The following is a 23391-nucleotide window of genomic DNA, read 5'->3' as shown; positions in this document are numbered from 1 at the left end:
CTGACCCTACAGCTGACGCTACGTCTGAGTCACGAGCCATGACATCTGACCCTACAGCTGATGGTACGTCTGGGCCACGAGCCGCGACATCTGACCCTACAGCTGACGCTACGTCTGGGCCACAAGCCGCGACATCTGACCCTACAGCTGTCGGTACGTATGGGCCACAAGCCGCGACATCTGACCCTACAGCTGTCGGTACGTCTGGGCCACGAGCCATGACATCTGACCCTACAGCTGTCGGTACGTCTGGGCCACGAGCCGTGACATCTGACCCTACAGCTCACGGTACGTCTGGGCCACGAGCTGTGACATCTGACCCTACAGCTGACGGTATGTCTGGGTCACGAGCCGTGACATCTGACTCTACAGCTGACGGTATGTCTGGGCCACGAGCCGTGACATCTGACCCTACAGCTGATGGTATGTCTGGGCCACGAGCCGTGACATCTGACCCTAAAGCTGACGGTATGGTTTGGGTCACAAGTCTCGACATCTGACCCTACAGCTGTCGGTACGTCTGAGCCACGAGACGCAATATCTGACCCTACAGCTGTCGGTACGTCTGGGCCACGAGCCGCGACATCTGACCCTACAGCTGACGCTACGTCTGAGTCACGAGCCGCGACTTCTGACCCTACAGCTGTCGGTACGTCTGGGCCACGAGCCACGACATCTGACCCTACAGCTGACGCTACGTCTGGGCCACAAGCCGCGACATCTGACCCTACAGCTGACGCTACATCTGGGCCACAAGCCGCGACATTGACCCTACAGCTGTCGGTACGTCTGGGCCACGAGCCGTGACATCTGACCCTAAAGCTCACAGTATGGTTTGGGTCACAAGTCGCGACATCTGACCCTACAGCTGACGGTACGTCTGGGTCACGAGCCGTGACATCTGACCCTACAGCTGACGGTATGTCTGGGCCACGAGCCGTGACATCTGACCCTACAGCTGATGGTATGTCTGGGCCACGAGCCGTGACATCTGACCCTAAAGCTGACGGTATGGTTTGGGTCACAAGTCTCGACATCTGACCCTACAGCTGACGGTACGTCTGGGTCACGAGCCGCGACTTCTGACCCTACAGCTGTCGGTACGTCTGAGCCACGAGACGCAATATCTGACCCTACAGCTGTCGGTACGTCTGGGCCACGAGCCGTGACATCTGACCCTACAGCTGACGCTACGTCTGGACCACAAGCCGCGACATCTGACCCTACAGCTGTCGGTACGTATGGGCCACGAGCCATGACATCTGACCCTACAGCTGTCGGTACGTCTGGGCCACGAGCCATGACATCTGACCCTACAGCTGACGCTACGTCTGGGCCACAAGCCGCGACATCTGACCCTACAGCTGACGCTACGTCTGGGCCACAAGCCGCGACATCTGACCCTACAGCTGTCGGTACGTATGGGCCACAAGCCGCGACATCTGACCCTACAGCTGTCGGTACGTATGGGCCACAAGCCATGACATCTGACCCTACAGCTGTCGGTACGTCTGGGCCATGAGCCATGACATCTGACCCTACAGCTGACGGTACGTCTGGGCCACGAGCCGCGACATCTGACCCTACAGCTGACGCTACATCTGGGCCACAAGCCGCGACATCTGACCCTACAGCTGTCGGTACGTCTAGGCCACGAGCCGTGACATCTGACCCTAAAGCTGACAGTATGGTTTGGGTCACAAGTCGCGACATCTGACCCTACAGCTGACGGTACGTCTGGGTCACGAGCCGTGACATCTGACCCTACAGCTGATGGTATGTCTGGGCCACGAGCCGTGACATCTGACCCTAAAGCTGACGGTATGGTTTGGGTCACAAGTCTCGACATCTGACCCTACAGCTGACAGTACGTCTGGGTCATGAGCCGCGACTTCTGACCCTACAGCTGTCGGTACGTCTGAGCCACGAGACGCAATATCTGACCCTACAGCTGTCGGTACGTCTGGGTCACGAGCCGCGACATCTGACCCTACAGCTGACGGTACATCTGGGTCACGAGCCGCAATATCTGACCCTACAGCTGTCGGTACGTCTGGGTCACGAGCCGCGACATCTGACCCTACAGCTGACGGTACATCTGGGTCACGAGACGCAATATCTGACCCTACAGCTGACAGTACGGTTTGGGTCACGAGACGCAATATCTGACCCTACAGCTGACGGTACGTCTGGGTCACGAGCCGCGACTTCTGACCCAACAGCTCACACTACGTCTGGGCCACAGGATGCCAGTTACCCTCCAGAGAGGGATCCGTATAGATCCAGGTCTGGGAGGGAAGGACGTGAGATTGTGCGACTCCAGGGGTCACAGCCTCACCTAAAGACCTGGGAGCCCCGGTGACTATCATGGGACTTGTGGCTCTACAGAGGGTCAGGCGCTGCCTGTTCCTACAGTACACTGGCACAGCGCCCTGGCCACTGCAGCAGGAGACAGCGGATCTTACTAAGCTGATTAGACCAGGATCTAAGTATTCCCAGCCATGGCCGTGCACTAGCGTGCCATATGGAAACGACGGCACACTGCCCACTACCGGCCGCCACAGGAGCCCGGGCACGCTGCTGGACACATCACTACATACCACTTTGTTTGCTGACATATGTCGGACAAGTCTCTCAGTGCTCACCTCCAATAAGCCGACATCCACCATCACCAAGCGTCAGCTGTAGGCCGGCCTCTGATGTCACTGCCGGGTCACGAGGTACTGCGAGAAACTACGACATCCAAGATGCTGTGCGGCGCCAGCACGTGATGCAAGATGGCGGCGCCCAGGAGCACCCGGCAGGAGGCGGATTCTGAGAGCAGTGAGGAGGACCTGGAGCGGCTCCGAGAGGCGGCCTGGGAACCGCCTGGTGAGAATGCGCTGTATATTCACAGGCCTACACTGAGATTATACAGCTCAGGCCTACCCATCAGTGTGTATACTGTACAGCTCAGGCATACCCAGCAGTGTGTATACTGTACAGCTCAGGCATACCCAGCAGTGTGTATACTGTACAGCTCAGGCATACCCTGCAGTGTGTATACTGTACAGCTCAGGCCTACCCATCAGTGTGTATACTGTACAGCTCAGGCATACCCAGCAGTGTGTATACTGTACAGCTCAGGCATACCCAGCAGTGTGTATACTGTACAGCTCAGGCATACCCAGCAGTGTGTATACTGTACAGCTCAGGCATACCCAGCAGTGTGTATACTGTACAGCTCAGGCATACCCTGCAGTGTGTATACTGTACAGCTCAGGCATACCCAGCAGTGTGTATACTGTACAGCTCAGGCATACCCAGCAGTGTGTATACTGTACAGCTCAGGCATACCCTGCAGTGTGTATACTGTACAGCTCAGGCATACCCAGCAGTGTGTATACTGTACAGCTCAGGCATACCCTGCAGTGTGTATACTGTACAGCTCAGGCATACCCTGCAGTGTGTATACTGTACAGCTCAGGCATACCCAGCAGTGTGTATACTGTACAGCTCAGGCATACCCAGCAGTGTGTATACTGTACAGCTCAGGCATACCCAGCAGTGTGTATACTGTACAGCTCAGGCATACCCAGCAGTGTGTATACTGTACAGCTCAGGCATACCCAGCAGTGTGTATACTGTACAGTTCAGGCCTACCCAGCAGTGTGTATACTGTACAGCTCAGGCATACCCAGCAGTGTGTATACTGTACAGCTCAGGCCTACCCATCAGTGTGTATACTGTACAGCTCAGGCATATCCAGCAGTGTGTATACTGTACAGCTCAGGCATACCCTGCAGTGTGTATACTGTACAGCTCAGGCATACCCAGCAGTGTGTATACTGTACAGCTCAGGCATACTCAGCAGTGTGTATACTGTACAGTTCAGGCCTACCCAGCAGTGTGTATACTGTACAGCTCAGGCATACCCAGCAGTGTGTATACTGTACAGCTCAGGCATACCCAGCAGTGTGTATACTGTACAGCTCAGGTATACCCAGCAGTGTGTATACTGTACAGCTCAGGCATACCCAGCAGTGTGTATACTGTACAGTTCAGGCATATCCAGCAGTGTGTATACTGTACAGCTCAGGCATACCCAGCAGTGTGTATACTGTACAGCTCAGGCATACCCAGCAGTGTGTATACTGTACAGCTCAGGCATACCCAGCAGTGTGTATACTGTACAGCTCAGGCATACCCAGCAGTGTGTATACTGTACAGCTCAGGCATATCCAGCAGTGTGTATACTGTACAGCTCAGGCATATCCAGCAGTGTGTATACTGTACAGCTCAGGCATACCCAGCAGTGTGTATACTGTACAGCTCAGGCATATCCAGCAGTGTGTATACTGTACAGCTCAAATGATCCTGTAAGATCTAGTTCCTTGAAATGAGAACTGAGCGGTATAAAAGGAGTCTCGCTTCTGTCACCAGATAAATATTCTACATGACCTCATCCTAGGAGGATCACAGAACTCCTTCAAGAGGCATTCTACAGGATTTCAGCACAGGATCCACGGTTCCAGCTGAAGAATCACGGAACTGCTTCACTGCTCAACACAGAGCCGATGAAGCCTCAATCGAGGTGAGGGCTTGTGTTCTGGAACCAATTTTGGGAGTTCCTGTTTGCCTACTACCAGCTATTTGGGCAGGACTATCCCACTACCCAGCAAAACCCCCAGCAGGACAAAGGTTTACAATGGGACGCTGTTATACATGCGGGGGCCTTGGACATATGGACAAAGATTGTTTCCAAAGCCAAATCCCCATGCCTGAAGCCTGTCTTCCTGCCCAGGCGGTCAACACCTGCCATCGGGGTTTGAGGGATGCTAACCCCAGGATACACCAGCAGCGGAGGAAGTGATATACATGGCCGGGCTCCCTACCTCAGCCAACCTCCATGGCCCTGTCAAGGTCGGTGACATTCAGGCTCAGGGACTTTGAGACATGAGGTCTTTCATCACCCTGGTAAGTCCAGATACTGTTCCCCCAGAAGACCCCTTACCATGCCGCCAAGTGACCACCTCTCTGGCTGGTGGCTAGCACTCGGACATCGCTCTGGCGCGTGTGGAGTTGGACTGCGGGACTGACCGGGGAGAGGTTCAAGTGGGGCTCATGGACGGCCTACCCACGCTTGTTAATTTTGGGGAATGACCTAGGACAAGGTGTCTCCAGCTAGTTCGTCACAGCCATCACCTGCAACCAAGCCAAACAGCACCTTGATGCGGATCCTTCTGCCACCTCTTCCGAGGATGACCCACATCCCCAGCCCCATCTCTCTACTCTGAGCCAACGATATTGAGTACACCTAAGCAGACTGTGGCCTTTAACTGGATGGTGATAGATCTTAAGGCATTTGGGGAAGTCCAACTTAGAACCCCCACCCTTTAGAGTTTGTCCGCAGTGCAGCTGCCTAACCTGTTGGAGTAAATTGGAGTAAATCAGGGGGAGGTGTATAGATAGGAGCCTCTGATGCTGTCCTCGAGAAGAGGTCTGAGATGATCAGGGGCCAGTCACATCTAGCCGCCCTGTCCACAGCAACCCTTGCAGGATCCAGCAGTTTTATTGGACTAAAAGAAAGAATGTGACAACTCGGCGTCTGACCAATTGTGTGGTGGGCGAACTGTTCTTAATTAGGCCACAGACGTATAGTTCCTTTCTTTGTTAAATTAAGAGAAGTTAGCTATTATCTCATGTCAGACTGATCGGAGCCCTATTGTCTGTAAATGTGGCTTGCCTAATGCTGGGTTCACACATAGCGACGCAGCAGCGATCACGACGGGCGACCTGACCTTATCAGGATCGCTGCTGCGTCGTTACATGGTCGCTGGTGAGCTGTCAAACAGGCAGATATTACCAGTGACCAGCCCCCAGCCAGCAGCGACGGGTAGAAGCGGTGCTGCGCTTGGTAACTAAGGTAAATATCGGGTAACCAAGGGCTTGGTTACCCGATATTTACATTGGTTACCAGCGCACACCGCTTAGCGCTGGCTCCCTGCACGCCAGAGTACACATCGGGTTAATAAGCAAACCCTTGCTTATTTACCCGATGTGTACTCTGGCGTGCAGGGAGCCGGCAGCACAGGCAGCGTGAGAGCGGCGGACGCTGGTAATGAAGGTAAATATTGGGTAACCAAGGAAAGGGCTTCCCTTGGTTACCCGATGTTTACCTTGGTTACAGCTTACCGCAGGCTGCCAGAAGCTGGCTCCCTGCTCACTTCAGTTCGTCGCTCTCTCGCGGTCACACACAGCGATGTGTGCTTCACAGCGGGAGAGCAACGTCCAAAAATGAAGCAGGACATTCAGCAACGAGCGGCGACCTCACAGCAGGGGCCAGGTCGCTGCTGGATGTCACACACAGCGACAGCGACGGGACGTCGCTGCAACGTCACAGAAAATGCTGACGTAGCAGCGACGTCGTTGTCACCGTCGCTGTGTGTGACACCACCTTTAGTCCTTCTGGCTACATAATTCAAAGGAAAATTATGCAATCAGACTGAACTAGCAAGCAATGAGAGATGAGCCATTTTCCACCAGTCCTGTAAGACCCAATTACCTGAAATGAGAACTGAGAGGTATAAACGTTTTGCATTTAGCCCAAAAAGTTAGGTGCAAACGGGACTGCTTATTGCTTATGGACAGTCTCACCTGAGCTGTGGATCTATGTATCTCCTCCAGAGTTATCATAGGCCTCTTGGCTGCTTCTCTGATAAGTACTCTCCTTGCTTGGGATGTCAACCATGTCTTGGTAGGTTTGCAATTGTGCCATACTCCTTCCATTTTTGGATGATTTAATAAACTGTCACGCTTTGTATGGGGGAACACCAAAAGGAGGGCGCAAGAGAGATACCCTGACAGTATGGAAGGGGAAGATGGAGACCACTGGAGAAAGCTGACCCCTGGCTCCCCTGACATCCCTAGATGGGTTCCACAGCTATGCACCGATCAGGATACCTAGGCCATAGCTGGCCCTGAAATAAGCCCTATATAGTGACCAGGTGTGATGAGCTAGTCAACCCCTCTAAGTCCAAAAGAACACACAACTGAGACAAACAAGGGAATGCAAAACTGACACTTATCTCCATGATGACTTTGACAGAAAGACAGCAACACACATCAACGAGTTCCAACAGGAGATTTCAACTCGACTGCTTGCAATCTGGACAGCTTAGAAGTAACTTTATCTCTGGCATCAAACCGAAGGGGAATGGAGAAATATATAGACACAGGGAGAGCAGCTGAACTGTCAAGATGATATATATACAGAACTCCATTCACACCATGGAAGAAAGAATGAAATGTCAAGGATCAGTTTGTGCAGACAATCGCAGCGACCTATTACAGCCAGACACCACAAAGGTTGTCTGTCAAGCGTGAAATACCCATGACACTAATGTTACTTTACTCTTCTCTCCAACTTTATCCTTGACCTGTCTGGTGTGTTCCTTGGATTTCATAATTTTGTTTGATCCCTAATGTTCTTAAACAAACCTCTGCGGCCTTCACAGAACATCTGTAGTTATACTGAGCATAAATTACACACTGATGGACTCAATTTACTTATTTGTTGAGTTCTAGAGGCAATTGGTCACTCAGGATTTTATGAATCAGACTACAGAGGACTGATAACAAATGCAGATCACAATTTTACAATTCATATTTTTATAATATTTAGAAAACGTATCATTTCCTTTACACTTAGAGATGGGCAAACACTAAAATTCTCGGGTGCTCGTTACTCGAGTCAAGCAGGTTAGATGCTCTGAAAGGGCTCAACTCACGTGACAAATATGGAAGTTAATGATTGGGCATTTCGGCTGTTCACCCTCATACAGCCATTCATAAACAGAGCATTTCCGGAGGGCGGTAGAGTGGGGTTTTATTTTTTTATTTTTAACACCCTACATCCAAAAACATTTTTTTATCCCCCAGCAGAGCCGTTCAGACACTGCAAGTCGCTCACACTGGGGTACCGGCTCCCATCATTCAGTGATGGAAAACTGCTCTTTGTGTTCTTATTTCATGGACCGTACATCCGAGCACCTGCGATACTTGGCTGAGTACAACGAGTATCCGAGCACCAAGTATCGAGCAGTGTCGAGGTGAGCTTGCTCGCTCATCACTACACTTAAATACTTGCTTCTTTGTGTTGGTATATCACATAAAATCCCAATAAAATACATTTAAAGGGAATCCTGCAGCAGTTTTTTGCAATGTAATCTGAAGGCAGCGCTTGATAGGGGCTGAAACAAAGATTTCAGCAATGTGTCACTTATTAGACTGTGGTCTGTTATTTATGTAAAATTAAGGTTTTATCACCAGAACATTATCAGCGCCTGGACTACAGCTCATGTGCCTGCTAGTCCAAACTCTTGGGTGTAGCATTAACAAATTTGAGCTTTCGTTTTTTAACCCCTTCACTCCCGGCCACTAAAACATCCTTCTGACCAGGCCATATTTTATGATTCTGACCAGTCTGACACTGGACAGAATCATAAAATATGGCCCTGTCAGAAGTATGTTTTAGCGGCCGGGTTATAACTCTGGAACGATTCAACGGATCCCGGTGATTCTGAGATTGTTTTTTCGTGACTTATTGTACTTTATGATAGTTGTAAATTTAGACAATTATTTTTGCGTTTATTTGTGAAAGTTTTGGAAATTGGGCGAAAATGTAGCAATTTTCAAACTTTGAAATTTTATGCCCAGAAATCCGAGAGTTATGTCACACAAAATAGTTACTAAATAACATTTCCCACGTGTCTACTTTACACCAGCGCAATTTTTGAAACAATTTTTTTTTTTGTTAGGAAGTTAGAAGGGTTCAAAGTTCATCAGCAATTTCTAATTTTTCCAACAAAATTTACAAAACCAATTTTTAGGGATCACATCACATTTGAAGCGACTTTGAGAGGCCTAGGTGACAGAAAATACCCAAAAGTGACCCCATTCTAAAACCTGCACCCCTCACACTGCTCAAAACCACATCCAATAAGTTTATTACCATTTAGGGTCTTTACAGGAATCAAAGCAATGTGGAAGGAAAAATTGAAAATTTTACTTTTTTACACAAAAATGTTACTTTAGCCATAAAATTTTGCATTTTCACAAGGGTATCAGAAAAAAATGCACCATAAAATATATTGTGCAATTTGTCCCAGATACGCCAATACCTCGTGCTGGAAATTAATTCTTTGGGCGCACGGTAGGGCTCGGAAGGGAAGGAGTGCCATTCGAATTTTTGAAAGCAAAATTAGCTGGACTCATTAGCGGATGCCATGTCGCTTTTGGAGAGCCCCTGAGGTGCCTAAACAAAAGAGCTCCCCCACAAGGGACCCCATTTTGGAAACTAGACCCCAACAAGGAATTTATCTAGATATTTAGTTAACACCTTGAACCACCGGGGGCTTAACAGAAGTTTATAACGTTGAGCCGTGAAAATAAAAAAAAAAAAAATAATAATTTCACCACAAAATTGTTGCTTCAACCAGGTAGCTTTTTTTTCACAAAGGTATCAGGAAAAATGTACCATAAAATGTATTGTGCAATTTCTCCTGAGTACGCTGATGCTTCATATGTGGTGGAAATCAACTGTTTGGCTGCACCACAGTGCTCGGACGGGAAGGTGCGCCATTTGATATTTGGAGCACAGATTTTCCTAGAATAGTTTACAGACTTCATTTGCAAAGCCTTTAAGTGCCAGAACAGAAGAAATCCCCCTCAAGTGACCAAATTTTGGAAATTACACCCCTCTGGGAATTCATCTACAGTTGCAGTGATTATTTAGTCTCTGGAAAACATCCATGGTGTCAAACACAGTGAATGTTTCTGAATTAAAAATTGCAAATAAGCCCTTGTGCCCAGTACATTGGAGTGCCCGTACATTGCAGTGATCGTACATTGTGCCCATTTTGTGCTTCTGTAAACCTGCACTCTGTACATTTTAGTGGGCTCTTTTCTCTACAACAATGGCAAAAATGTGGATGCCAACTGTGGTTTAGCCACATTGTGGGGCTCAGTAGGGACGGGGGCATTTGGATTGGAAGCGCAGATTTTACTGATTTTCTTTTTTTTTTTTGAGGGGGGGAGCCACAGTGTTTTTCGAGAGCTTTTGTGCTATCAGTAACGTGGAAGCCCCCTATATTTCCGTTGGCCGATGACTGACCTGAGTGGGGACTTATGTTTTTGTGGGTTGAGTAGAATGCTGTCTGGTGGCGACTTCGGTAAAGAACAGTTTGGGTCAATTCACATTTATCCTGTGCTCTATGTTGAGCACTTACATCGGAGTTTCCATCTATATCTCCAAAATACATGATTCAAGTGAAACCCACAACAGATCCATTCACTAATGAGGCAGCAGACTCTGTTTTCCCAGCTGAGGACACTCTCGTCTCCACAGCATAAATTGACATACTTCAGCTAGGGAAACCACACTGCAGAGAATAGAAGCAAAAAGGGCATGGGATTTCTATCAATCCATCCACTGTGCTTGTACCACACAACACAGCGGTTTGGACGCAGCGAAAAGATGCATCCAATATACTGCTATTCCTGATTGTGGGCACATACCCTTACACGTAATCCTGGTGCAAGCGCTCAGCGTGGAGCGCAGGATAAACAAGAGTCGCGCCATACTGCAATCTTTTACGGGCAGAATTAACAAATCCCTTTCAGTTGAGGAATTGGCTTTATTTATTTATTACGCTGTTCACCTCGCTGTCAAGGTGATTAGGCGACTTTATTCCTCTGGTGAGTACGATTACAGCGATACCAGGTTTATATTTATTTTTTTTTAGGTTTGGCGACTATTACACTAAAAAAAAACACTTTTTACAAAATAAAGGTTTTTTGCATCACCGGATTTTGAAGGCTATAGTTTTTTTTGTGTTTTTTTTTATTTTTCTGACTACAGAGTTATGTGAGGGCTTGTTATTTGCAGGATGAGTTGGAGTTTTTTATTGGAAACCTTTTTGGTCACATATTCATTTTTAATCGCTTTCTATTTCACTTTTTGTGAGGCAGAATCAAGAAGAAACAACAATTCAGGAATAGGTTTGGGTTTTTTGGGGGGTTTTTTTTGTTACGCCGTTCACCGTGCCGTAAAAGTGATAAGACTGCTTTATTCCTCAGGTCGGTACGATCACAGCGATACCATATTTATATAGTTTTTATTTATTTATTTATTTTTTTCATTTTGCCGCTTTTACACATTAAAAACAATTTTATAGAAAAAAAACAAACAGCTTTTGCATTGCTGTATTCTGAAAGCTATAAATATTATATTTTTATTGGCTGACAGAACTGTACGGTGGATTGTTTTTTTGCAGGAGAAGATGACGTTTTCAGCAGTACCATTTTTATTTTTATGACTTTTTGAGTGCGCTTTATCCCACTTGTTTTGTCAACCGTATGTTTAAAGACATAGTTTTTGCGAGTTTTTTTTATTTATTTTTTTACTGTGTTCGCTGAAGGGGGTTAACTAGTGTCGCAGTTTTATAGCTCGGGTTACTACAAACAAGGCAATACCAAATATGTGTACTTTTTTTTTTTATTTTAAATTTTTTACACAAATATAACTATTGAATATTTTTTTCTTTATTTTCTGTTTTTTTTTTATATTTTTGCTGTCTTTAATAAAAGCTTTTCTTTTTACTTTTTCACTAAGTTCCTTTATGGGACAGCACCCCACAGTGCTCTGATCGCAGCTGCAATGTTCTGCAATGCTTGATCACTGCAGAACATCGCAGCTGTTCAGTGAGTGTGTGTGTCTGATCATGCTGCAGGCATGCTCACAGACATTCTCTGTAGGCCCCCAGCAGTCAAGGTACCTCGGGTCACTATGACAACGATCAGGTTTTTGCGATTACATTGCAGGGGTCCGTATCAAGGGTAAGAAGGAGCACGATCCCTCTCCCAATCCCCCTAAGTGTCACGATTGGTATTGATTGCGGCAATCAAACTGCGGGGGCAGTGACTCGGCTGTCGGATAAACGGAGTCACCGACCGCGATCGTGCATGCACAGCCCCCACGATTTTTCGAACGTACGGGTATGTTTTCGGTCGTTAAGTCACGTAAAAATTGGTCGTACCTGTATGCCCCACGGTCGTGAAGGGGGTAGTATCAATTTGGGTTCTTTATGACTTTATAATCAATTTTTATTTAAAGGGAATCTGTCACCAGGTTTTTGCCACCTAATTTGAGAGAAGCATAATATAGAGACAGAGACTCTGATTCCAGCAATGTATCACTTACTGGGCTACTTTAGTATATAGTTTTAATAAAGTCACTGATTAATCAGCAGGAGATTATCATTAGAGGACTACTTGATTTGTTGCCAGGTAGTCCAGCATATTCATCAGCTCTAACACCAAAAAAAATAAAACAAGCCAGAATTCAATAATATATAATGATCTTTATTAACTAATGCTCACACTTGTGAATATATAACTCATGCCGTATAGATAATATATGGTCTCGGTGATACTTAAGTTGCATTTTCTTCATTATCTGTGATTCACATTCAATTTATACAGCTTATAATGATGGGTCCTTTATATAAATCGGGGTTGGTGCTGGGTCCCCCATATTAATACCATCCGTCTCTTGGGTTGTTCCATTCTTTTTAGACTGGTTTTAATTATTTTTTTGGTTAATAAAAGTTATGTTATTGAATTCTGGTTTGCATTGTTTTTTGGTGTTAATTCTCTGGTATCCTATGCATTAAGCCTTCTATACTGGTTATGGTATTGGTGTTTTTTTTTTTTGTTTTTTTTTATTCATGAACTCTGTGTAACTCCCGCCCCCAACACCACTGATTGACAACTTTCTGTATATGAGTAAAAAGCTGTCATTTGTAGGTGTGGGCAGGGATTTAGATCTCCATATTCAACTAACTTATAGTTCTGCAGCAGAGAAAACAGTGCTTTTTATCAAAAATAACAACAAGCTGCCCAGTAAGTGACACATTGCTGGAATCAGGGTCTCTGTACATTATGCTGCTTCTCAGATGAGGGAGCAAAAACCTGGTCATAGATTCCCTTTGAGTGTAACCTGACAGATCCCCTATGCCGTCCAACCTACCAGTATTTGTACAGTATATGACTAAATACCCTGCCTAACCAGTCTCTTGTTGTTTTTACTACTAATCGCATGTTTTAAAAAAAAAAAAACTTTCTAAGCCCTGTTTTTGATATGCTGATTAGGCTTTTGACTAGACGATGGGACGCACTGCACATGTCCCTGTTAGGGTGAACTCTTAACCAGAGATCACTTGTTGCCTACTGCCTAATTGGTGTAGACCAAGTGCATGCGTAAAGAATTCATGCCAGACACAGTCAGATGTGAAATCTCTTCTTGATCGCAGTAAAGATGGCACCGAACAGAGCAGGAGAACCCGTGCGGTCTCTGATATAGGCTAGGGGCGTACACAAGTTCAGATATCCCCATTAGTGGGACTGTTCATGGGCTAGCCAATGGGGAGATCTATGTTGCTGTTGATGGGCGGGTCTGACTTCAGTGGATGAATCCATGGTGATGGTGACAGGAGGGACGTCATACCATGCTATGTTTAGATGTCAGCCAGTATAAAGGGCTCATTAGGCAGGGCATTTAGTAACAAACAAAAAAAAAATATATATATACTATATATACAGTATGCTGGGTGGGAGGTCATGGGGAACTGTCAGGTTCTCTTTAAAGGGAGGTGCATTTATATGGAAATAAATAAGCATACAGCTAGTGTATGTATGTATGTGTGTGTGTGTGTGTGTGTATATATATATATATATATATATATATATATATATATATATATATATTTTATATACACAGTACAGACCAAAAGTTTGGACACACCTCATTCAAAGAGATTCGCATTGAAGGCATTAAGACTATGAATTCAAACATGTGGAATGAAATACTTAATAAAAAATTGTGAAACAACTGAAAATATGTCTTATATTCTAGGTTCTTCAAAGTAGCCACCTTTTGCTTTCATTACTGCTTTGTACACTCTTAGCATTCTCTTGATGAGCTTCAGGAGGTAGTCACCGGAAATGGTTTTCCAACAGTCTTGAAGGAGTTCCCAGAGATACTTAGCACTTGTTGGCCCTTTAGCCTTCACTCTGCGGTCCAGCTCACACCAAACCATCTCGATTGGGTTCAGCTCTGGTGACTGTGGAGACCAGGTCATCTGGCGTAGCACCCCATCACTCTCCTTCTTAGTCAAATAGCCCTTACACAGCCTGGAGGTGTGTTTGGGGTCATTGTCCTGTTCAAAAATAAATGATGGTCCAACTAAACGCAAACCGGATTGAATAGCATGCCACTGCAAGATGCTGTGGTAGCCATGCTGGTTCTGTATGCCTTCAATTTTGAATAAATCCCCAACAGTGTCACCAGCAAAGCACCCCCACACCATCACACCTCCTCCTCCATGCTTCACGGTGGGAACCAGGCATGTAGAGTCCATCCGTTCACCTTTTCTACAAAGACACGGTGGTTGGATCCAAAGATCTCAAATTTGGACTCATCAGACCAAAGCACAGATTTCCACTGGTGTAATGTCCATTCCTTGTGTTCTTTAGCCCAAACAAGTCTCTTCTGCTTGTTGCCTGTCCTTAGCAGTGGTTTCCTAGCAGCTAATGTACCATGAAGGCCTGCTGCACAAAGTCTCCTCTTAACAGTTGTTCTAGAAATGAGAAGGTGTGTCCAAACTTTTGGTCTGTACTTTGTGTATGTATGTATATATATAATATGTGTGTGTGTTTGTGTGTGTGTGTGTGTGTGTGTGTGTGTATATATATATGTATGTGTATGTTATATAAATATATAACATATATACCATATGCAAAAGAAAGTCATGTTGTAGGACTCCTTTAGTAGTTGTACTGCCGGTCATAAACTGTATATTTATCATACTACAGGTCCAGTGAAAAAAACAGCACAACATGTAGAAAATTCTGCTTTTCTTGCTCCAAGCCTACGGTATGTATAGTAAATGACCGTGACCGGATTCTGAATCTTTGCCGCAGCCTCTGAACTCTTCATTGTTTTGTAGTTGTCGACCGGACAGCCATGAACATGATTGGAATGAACTACAGACAACCCCTGAATTCCGCGCACATGTGGCCAAGAAGCTGGCAGCCATGCTGGACTGGTGAGCAGAGGATCTTTGTACCGGGGATCTCTGTAATTCCTTCTTTATTACTGTTATTGATAACTCACTTGTGTTCTTCAGCTACATCAAAGAAACTCCTGGAAATAACAGCTTCAATCAGGAGTTTACAGCGACATCCGACTCTGAAGATGAAGGTAATAACATAATGACACATTCGTGATATCTACCTCTAGACACAGGTCACACATTCTTAAAGGGAACCTATCACTTTATTCATCCTGCGCCAATCCATGGCGTTTCAGAGAAAGTTTAGTTATAAGATCACTTTGGGAAAGATTTTTCAATCACCTCTAGCTCTGCTGGTAGAGGCCGGCTGGGAATGGAACTGGATCCTGCAATTATATGTTCTCTGAAAGGATGGAGCGTTTCAGAGAAAATATACCTGGCAACCGGGCTCTGAATCATGCTGCCTGTGGTTTGGGCTGCATGAATCAAGTGATATGTCCCCTTTAATTTGACTTATCAGTAATTATTTTGTTAATTACACTTAAAGGAGACCTGCCAGAAGACATACCAATTTAAGCAGATATATATATATATATATATTCATTCCTTCCAGCTCCTCACCTACCGTATTTTTCGGACTATAAGACGCACCGGACCATAAAACGCACCCTGGTTTTAGAGGAGGAAAATAGGAAAATAAAATTTTTAAGCAAAAAATGTGGTCATGACACACTGTTATGGGGCGAGGATCTGCTGCTGACACTGTATGGGGGTAATTTTAAAAAAAACCCGCTGCAGTTCCCCCAATTTAGATAACCAGCCAAGATAAAGTCTCACAGCTGGGGGCTGGTATTCTCAGGCTGGGGAGACTCACATTATTGGCAGCCCCTCAAGCCTAAAAATATCAGCCAACAGCCGCCTAGAATTGCCGCATCCATTAGATGCGACAGTCCTGGGACTTTTCCCAGCTCATCCCGATTGCCCTGATGCGGTGGCAATCGGGGTAATAAGGAGTTAATGGCAGAAGCCCATAGCTGCCATTAAGTCCTAGCTTAGTGATGGCAGGCATCTATGAGACACCCCCACCATCACTAAGCTGTAAGTGAAAGTAAATAAACACAAACACATAAAAATCCTTTATTTGAAATAAAAGACAAAAAAACACCCTCTTTCACCACTTTATTAACCCCTACACACCCAGGTCTGATGTAATCCACACAATGTCCCACAATGCATCTAGCGCTGCTACATCTGGCAATCACAGAGAGCAGCCATAGAACACGACCGCTCTCTGTGAGGGTCAGGCCACAAGTGAAGTGAGCCGCCGGGATCACCGGTGACTCCAGCTGTCACCGCACATCACCTGAGTGAAGTCACCGCTGATCTCGTGGTCACTTCAGCCGCGGTCGGATTTGCGGTAACAGATAGAGGACTCCCACTGTAGACTCACCTCTCCTCACTCCATGCAGCATCACTCGCTTCCTGTCTGTGTGCCAGCTGACTTGTGTGGAGCTGTATATACAGCGATGACGTCATCGCTGTGCTCACCGCTCTTTGCACAGATCAGCGGGCTGGCAAACAGAAGGACACCGCGATGCTGCAGGGGAACGGTGAGTATACCGTACTTATTCACTGCCCCCGCGCTGATGATGGTGCACGGGGGGCAGTGAATACAGCCGCATATGATCACTCTAAGTTATATTTGCCTGGGGTGATCACGCGGGTCGGCTCTTTAGTATGCGCGCATCCCCCGCCCATCATCCTGCCCACCTGTGAGCACCAGCTTCAGGGCTGAGAGATGATGGGCGGGATGATGGACGTGCATAACAAATGAGCGGGCCCACGTGGTCAGGGTAACGCTGCTACAGCTTGCTCCTGCCTCTGGTGACCCGCTCCACCACCACTGCACCCGCCTTCACCTGCTCCACCACCACCGCACCGCAGCCATCGGACTATAAGGCGCACCCCCCAAAATTTGGGGGAAAAAAGTGCGTCTTATAGTCCGAAAAATACGGTAGTTGATTTTATTGTAGCGGCCTATTTTTTTTCATGCAAAGTCTAAGTTGCTTTAAGAGAATAAACTTTGGTCCCCACTGTTAATAGAAGAGGGGATTAGTTGTCAATAATATCCGATTCTAAGCAGGAAACGATCATGAATAATGGCGTTTAATGCCTGAAATGCGGAGACCGGTGTTTGTCTACCCACTTTTGTTTTAATCTTGTTCATGTTTTAATCTATGGAATAAATTGGGATGTTTTATGGACTGATTTTAAGCAGATGCTGGATTTTTTTCATTTTGGTGTGGAATCTTAAGCTGGAATGTACCTGGGTCTGTAGCAACATCAGAAGTCAGTGTAATGCGAAGGGGCTCTCTTTCTAAGAGTAATGGACCCTAGTGACAAATTACATGCAAATTGAAGACATAGTGACAAATAGGGATGTGCACCATCAATACGACCCCGAGACGTTCGCTTGGAACTGCTCAAATCTATCAAAGAAAGTGCTGTGTAAATGTGCCATCACTTACTGGTTTTTTATACTTTTATGTTTAAGGTTTTCGGCTGTTAACTACATCTGTTCCTGGAGACTCGGGGAAAATATTACCCTCTACAACTTTAAATCGCAGAGTGGCATCTTCTACCAGGTATACTAGTGGCTGGAAATAGTATTCATTGCATTTCAGAAGCGGCTATATGGCAATATTCCACATTCTTATCATTCATATTACTACACATTCTTATGATTAACAATGTGGCAGCCTGTATTCATCTGTTTGACCTCAGATTGACGTGAAACTGTTTAGTTTCTGAGTGAGCTTTGGCGATTAAAACTGTTGTTTTATATTGACATCTAATATATGCATTTATAACATGTTCGTGATTCAACGAATCCTCCGTAAGATCTTGCATATATGTATATTTATGGGTACTGCTGTATATAGTGTTTAAACAGTTCTTGCATCCTTATGCTCTTGAAGAGTAAGCCTGGTAGGTGAAAACAACATTATAGTTCACAAAAACATCAGTATCGATGTAGATCTTTTTCCGGTACTGCAGATGTTTGATATTCAATGGTCTGCCCTGCTTGGCTGTCGTGGCCAGCACAGGCTGTGTCCCAGAAAGTACATTGTGAGATCTTTAAAACCCCTTCCTGTCATATGATGGATCACTACGTCTCACGTTGGGCCCTTGTCTTTGATGCAAGCTAGGAAACTGAATTGGATCATTACTGGTAGATAATGGCTGTGCTATACCCCCAGGATTTGCATCTAACCGCAGTTGGTGAAGCCGAACTCCCCTCTCCCACTGCTGTTAACCACTTAAATGCTGCTATTTCTGACAGTGGCATTTAAAAGAAATGGGACCAATGGGCTTGGTGTTCCTCAATGTCTACAACAACCGGGGATCTGCTGGAGACTTATGTGCCGATCATAATGGCGCTCGTATGGCTGGGCATCAAAGGAGACTGTGATTTTTACTGTGGTATAAAAGTATAAGTCATATGATTACAGATTCAAGTCCCCTAAGGGGATTAAGAAATGAAGTTAAAAAAAAATAAAAATTATATATATATATATATATATATATATATATATATATATATATATATATATATATATATATATATATATATATATATAATTTTTATTATATATATAATTTTTATGATATATATATATATATATATATATATACATATATATATATATATATATATATATATATATATATATATATATATATATATATATATATAATTTGAAAAAAAATACAAAAAGTTTGAATGCCCAACCCTTTCCCCTTAAAAAGAAAATGGTTTTGCTGTGTCCATAAAAGTCAGATATATCAAGATCTAAAATAATTTAACTGTTAAACACCATAATGAGAAATAAAACTCTACGTACCAAACAATGAAAATATTGGGCTTCTCGAAAATGGCAAGACTATTTATTTACAACAAAAATATTTCTCAACTTAAAGGGACCCTGTCAGGCAGGTTTGCGGCTTTGTACCAGTCAGCATTGAGCTCCTTTTATGCCGGGTCTATGCGTACCCGACTTCAGAGATGCTCACTGCCCATGATCGGAAGTCGTCCTCACGACATCCTTTTAAAATAAGTCCTAGCCCATCTTTTGGCGCAAATATAATATAAGACCCTGTCTTATTTTCAGGGAAACACAGTATTTACTTTTTGCAGAAGACGGATCATCCAGCATGCATGCGTGTAATTGTAACAGACCAGTTATTACAAAATCTCTGTGACAAGTCTTATTTTATTTATTGTTCGGTTTGTTAGATTGTATAAAGTGCAGCTTACATTGTGTAACGCTATATAAATATTAAAGTATATACATCATATCATCTTCCACAGTGATTTACCCATTAAAATCTATTTAGAAAATCTGGATTGAGGTCTTTTTAGAGGGGGATTATAGCCGATGAAATGATTCTTGCTATTGGGATCTTAGGTATATCTTGTGTACTTCAAATTTCTTCTAGGAGAGTCTGTAAGCCAAGGAAAAGTTTATTCCCTGCCCTGTCCAGTGGTGGAGGAAGAAAAGCAACAATATCGTCAAGATTTTCTTTTAGTACCTGAGAAAATCTCGCATTGCAGTCAAGATTTATCATGAGTCTTAAAGTGTATCTGTCACCAGATATCACAATACAAACTGCATATATTATTTAAAAAAAGCCCTTCCGTTCAGTTTATTTTCCATTAAGTGTGTGTGTGTGTGTGTGTGTGTGTGTGTTTGTTTTTTTTATATACTCATCACCGCTTTCTCCGGGAGTAAACGTCATTGGCATCACCGATTCTCAGACTATACAACTCAATGTTTTTTGCGTGAGCCGGACGTCTCTTTTACAATGTAAACCTATGGAGCCTCGTTCTGTCGCTCATAGACTTACATTGTAGAAGTCACTTCTACGTTACGAGACCCCAGTGTGACCCAGAGAGTCTGATAAGCGATGATGTCACTCAAAGGAGGATCAGAACAGCGCTGGGTACCGGAGAAAGTGGCGGTAGGTGATTATACACACACTACATTAGATTTAATGGAAAAAAAAACAACTTAATGGAGGACTTGTTTTAATAAATGTTTGACCTGTATAATCCAATTTAAAAGGATTATTCAGCCATAGCTGGACCTAAGGCTGCTTTACACGCTTCAATTTCTCGTGCGATCGCATGTGCGATCGCACCTGCCCCCCATCATTTTTGAGGCACGGGCAATTTCTTGCCTGTGTCGCACAAAGTCGTAAATCCCCCGTCACACGTACTTACCTTCCAAATGACCTCGCTGTGGGCGAACATCCACTTCCGGAAGGGGGAGGGACGTTCGGCGTCACAGCGACGTCACTCAGTGGCCGGCCAATAGAAGCGGAGGGGCGGAGATGAGCGGGACGTAAACATCCCGCCCACCTCCTTCCTTCCGCATTGCCGGGGGCCGCAGTTCATCGTTCCCGGGGTCTCACACTGAGCGACGTGTGCTGCCTCGGGAACGATGAACAAGGACGTTCGATTTTTTTTGAAAATGAGCGACGTGTCAACGAGCAACGATAAGGTGAGTATTTTTGCTCGTTCACAGTTGCTCATTTGTGTTACACGCTACGATATGTCAGACGAGGCCGGATGTGCGTCACTAACGACGTGACCCCAACGACATATCGTTTGATAAATCGTAGCGTGTAACGTGCCCTTAATGGACTGTTCATATTAATATTCAGAGTATGCAACCATTTTGCATGGGTTTTCATAGTAAGTTCACCAGCCTCAACAAGTTCTGCTAAATGTTTGTATAGTGAAGTCTGGTGACAGATCCACTTCCATTTCATATGGAATTGTTCTTGAAGGTTATTTTTTTTATTTCCATCTAGATTTTCTCACTATATTTCTTTTTTTCATCTCTGCCTATTAGTGAGGACAGTGAAGAGGAGAAGCAGAGAAGATGTAGTGAAGCTGCTGTGTCAGGTTTTGATATTCTTAGAAATAGTGCGTTACAGACCATTCCAATGGAGATCATTGATACAGCCAATAATAACCAGCCTAAAAAGAAGAAAAAAAAGAAGGCGAAGAAGGAAATAGGACTCACTGATGAGACTGATGACTACAACACGGAGCCCCAAGGTGAAATAAATGTGTTGAAGAAGAAGAAGAAGAAGAAGAAGAAAAAGAAACAAAGAAGAACAAGCGACGAGACTCAATCAGAAGACCAAGCGATTCCTTCACAATCTTACATGGAGTCTAAAAAGAATAAAAGAGGATTAGGTGATAACAATAAGGCAGACACTGTATTGGGTGGATCTAAGAAGAAAAAGAAGGAAATGGGATTAAATAAAGAGACTGTATCTAAACAAAACGTGAAGCAATTGGGCAGACAAGGTGGGCCGAAAAATAAGAAAAAGAAGGTGGTTGTGGAACATTGTAATGAATGTGACTGACGTGGCTTATCTCGGCAAATACTGTGCCTCTTATAAAGACACATCTAACTTTATAGAGACAGGTTCATCAGAAGTGGTAATGTCCTCAGTGGTTTCAGCTGTTACTGATTTTTCCAGTCCGCAGGTATGCTAGAATAGGTACACGGTAGCCATTCTGCACGACCTAGACATCCAGATGGAGAGGATAATAGTCTTCATACACTTGCAACCAATATGTGATCATGACTGTTTAACTCTTGCACATCCTTTATTATGAGTCCAAGGTATGTACTGGCAGGTAAAGCAATGGTTGCAGGTCTTTTACTGCGAGGAAGATGCCATCTGCGTGGACATATAACTGTCTATAGTGTTGTGAGATGGGGACAGAAGGTGGCTGTGGCTCTCCGGGGTACTCGAATTCTGGTAGTGTACCAAGCTCGCTGAAGACACTGTACCAAGAAAGGAAAAAAAGAGGAGTATGATCATTATTCCATTTTTCTTTTATTATTCATGACATAGCTTTTCAATAACTTGTTAAATATTGTAAACTATTTTTTTATAAAAAGAAGTTGAGATTTGTGGTATTAGTATGGATGGAATAATCTTGTCAATGGTGTCTTTGTCTTATCTAATATGATTGACGTTCTCAAGGTTAAATTGATTGCACACAATGTCTTTTTGTTTCACATAGTCATACCCAGGGAATGTTGGTGTGGTAGCATTGGCAGGTAGCGATTAGTGATGAGCGAGCACTACCATGCTGAGAACGAGCAGCTGGATGCTCATACGTGTGCGATTCGTGTACCTAACTATATTGGAAGTCAATGGGGAACGCGAGCATTGTTCTGGAAGATATCTCGGAAAATGTTCGCGTCCCCCATTGACTTCCGTTATATTTGAATGCTCAAGTCGCGCCCATCCGAGCATCCAACCGCTCTTAACGAGTACCGAGCATGGGTAGTGCTCGCTCAACACTAGTAACAATGCTGTAGTAGGGATGCATGAACGTCCGAGTACATTTGGCTGTTTGCATTGTCACGTCTGTTTATGTTGATGAGTGCAAAACTTTTATTTTTTTTTAATTAGATACTCAGTTCTCAAAAAATGTTTTGGTTTTGTTTTTGTAGTTTTTGTTTTGTAAATAAAACAAATCTTGAAATGATTTTACGTTTTGTTGTGTTTTATTTGTGTCAAAAAATATAAAAAGTCAAAAAAAAATATTAGTTTCATATTGGCCACATGATCCTAACCCCTTATTTCGCTTAAAATAAAAAATATGCGTAAGTGCTCTTAAATAAGTTATAACTTTTGAAGATAAAAAGTCCTCTTAAGAGAAAACAATTTAAAAATAGTCCCATGAGGCCATCCCTGTATTAAAAGGATGGTTCAGGCCCTTCAGAATGTAAACTGCATACAAAGCGATTGTATATTTTGGCTCAAAGAGGAGAACCATTAGCAGATAGTCTCACGTGGGGTTTACATATTGGCTCCTTACAGTTTAGGAATGGCTTTTAAGGCCCTGTGAGCACACTGCGTTTTTTTGCTGCTGATTTTCTGCGTTTTTTTGCTGCAGAATTGGTGCAGTTTTTGTTCATACGCTTCATGCAGTCCTGTCCCAGCAAAGTTTATGAGAAATCCAAAATGTTGTGCGCACGTTGCATCTTTTTTCCTAAGGCTGCTTTCACACTACGTGTTTTTTTAACATGCGTCATGAACGTTTTTTTAACGCAAAAACGGATCCACTGCAAATGCGTTTTCATTTCAATGCATTTGCAATGGACTCGCGTTAACATGCGTTTGCGTGCGTTATAGTGAGGATCCAGCGACTTGCATTTTAACTTTTTTCAAAAACACTACT

General features: G+C 44.4%; 3 protein-coding genes across 5 annotated transcripts in view; 1 reads left to right on the top strand and 2 right to left on the bottom strand.

Moving 5' to 3' along the window:
* RNF185 (ring finger protein 185) overlaps window positions 1–2719 on the bottom strand; it is a 36721-nt gene extending 34002 nt beyond the window's left edge. Inside the window, exon 1 of one of the 2 annotated variants that reach the window (XM_075341752.1) lies at window positions 2646–2719. The gene's annotated coding sequence lies outside the window, so the exon portion shown is untranslated. The remainder of the gene's footprint in view (window positions 1–2645) is intronic. The other variant, XM_075341753.1, reaches the window with a different exon arrangement.
* Window positions 2720–2754: 35 nt separating this feature from the next.
* Window positions 2755–22695, top strand: C1H12orf43 (chromosome 1 C12orf43 homolog). The gene is made up of 6 exons (XM_075320649.1): window positions 2755–2871; window positions 14914–14974; window positions 15048–15146; window positions 15228–15301; window positions 17668–17758; window positions 21032–22695. The coding sequence occupies exons 1-6, from the start codon at window positions 2778–2780 to the stop codon at window positions 21552–21554; spliced, it is 942 nt and encodes a 313-aa protein (XP_075176764.1). The 5' UTR covers window positions 2755–2777; the 3' UTR covers window positions 21555–22695.
* The window catches only part of HNF1A (HNF1 homeobox A), a 30333-nt gene continuing 27571 nt past the window's right edge, over window positions 20630–23391 (bottom strand). For both annotated transcript variants that reach the window (XM_075320633.1, XM_075320641.1), the window contains exon 9: window positions 20630–21982. In XM_075320633.1, coding sequence (XP_075176748.1) covers window positions 21855–21982 — 128 coding nt within the window. In that variant the 3' untranslated portion in view covers window positions 20630–21854. The remainder of the gene's footprint in view (window positions 21983–23391) is intronic.

Source organism: Anomaloglossus baeobatrachus, chromosome 1 (genome assembly GCF_048569485.1).
Source record: "Anomaloglossus baeobatrachus isolate aAnoBae1 chromosome 1, aAnoBae1.hap1, whole genome shotgun sequence".
NCBI lineage: Eukaryota > Metazoa > Chordata > Amphibia > Anura > Aromobatidae > Anomaloglossus > Anomaloglossus baeobatrachus.
Note: the sequence above shows the minus strand (reverse complement) of the source record. Positions and strands in the feature narration are given on the sequence as shown.

Excerpts from the sequence above, each read along its gene's own strand:
- C1H12orf43 (XM_075320649.1), top strand. The coding sequence starts at position 2,778 with ATGGCGGCGCCCAGGAGCACCCGGCAGGAGGCGGATTCTGAGAGCAGT. Across the intron at positions 15,147-15,227 it reads CTGGCAGCCATGCTGGACTG|CTACATCAAAGAAACTCCTG; the intron begins GTGAGCAGAGGA and ends TGTGTTCTTCAG. Across the intron at positions 17,759-21,031 it reads AGAGTGGCATCTTCTACCAG|TGAGGACAGTGAAGAGGAGA; the intron begins GTATACTAGTGG and ends TCTGCCTATTAG.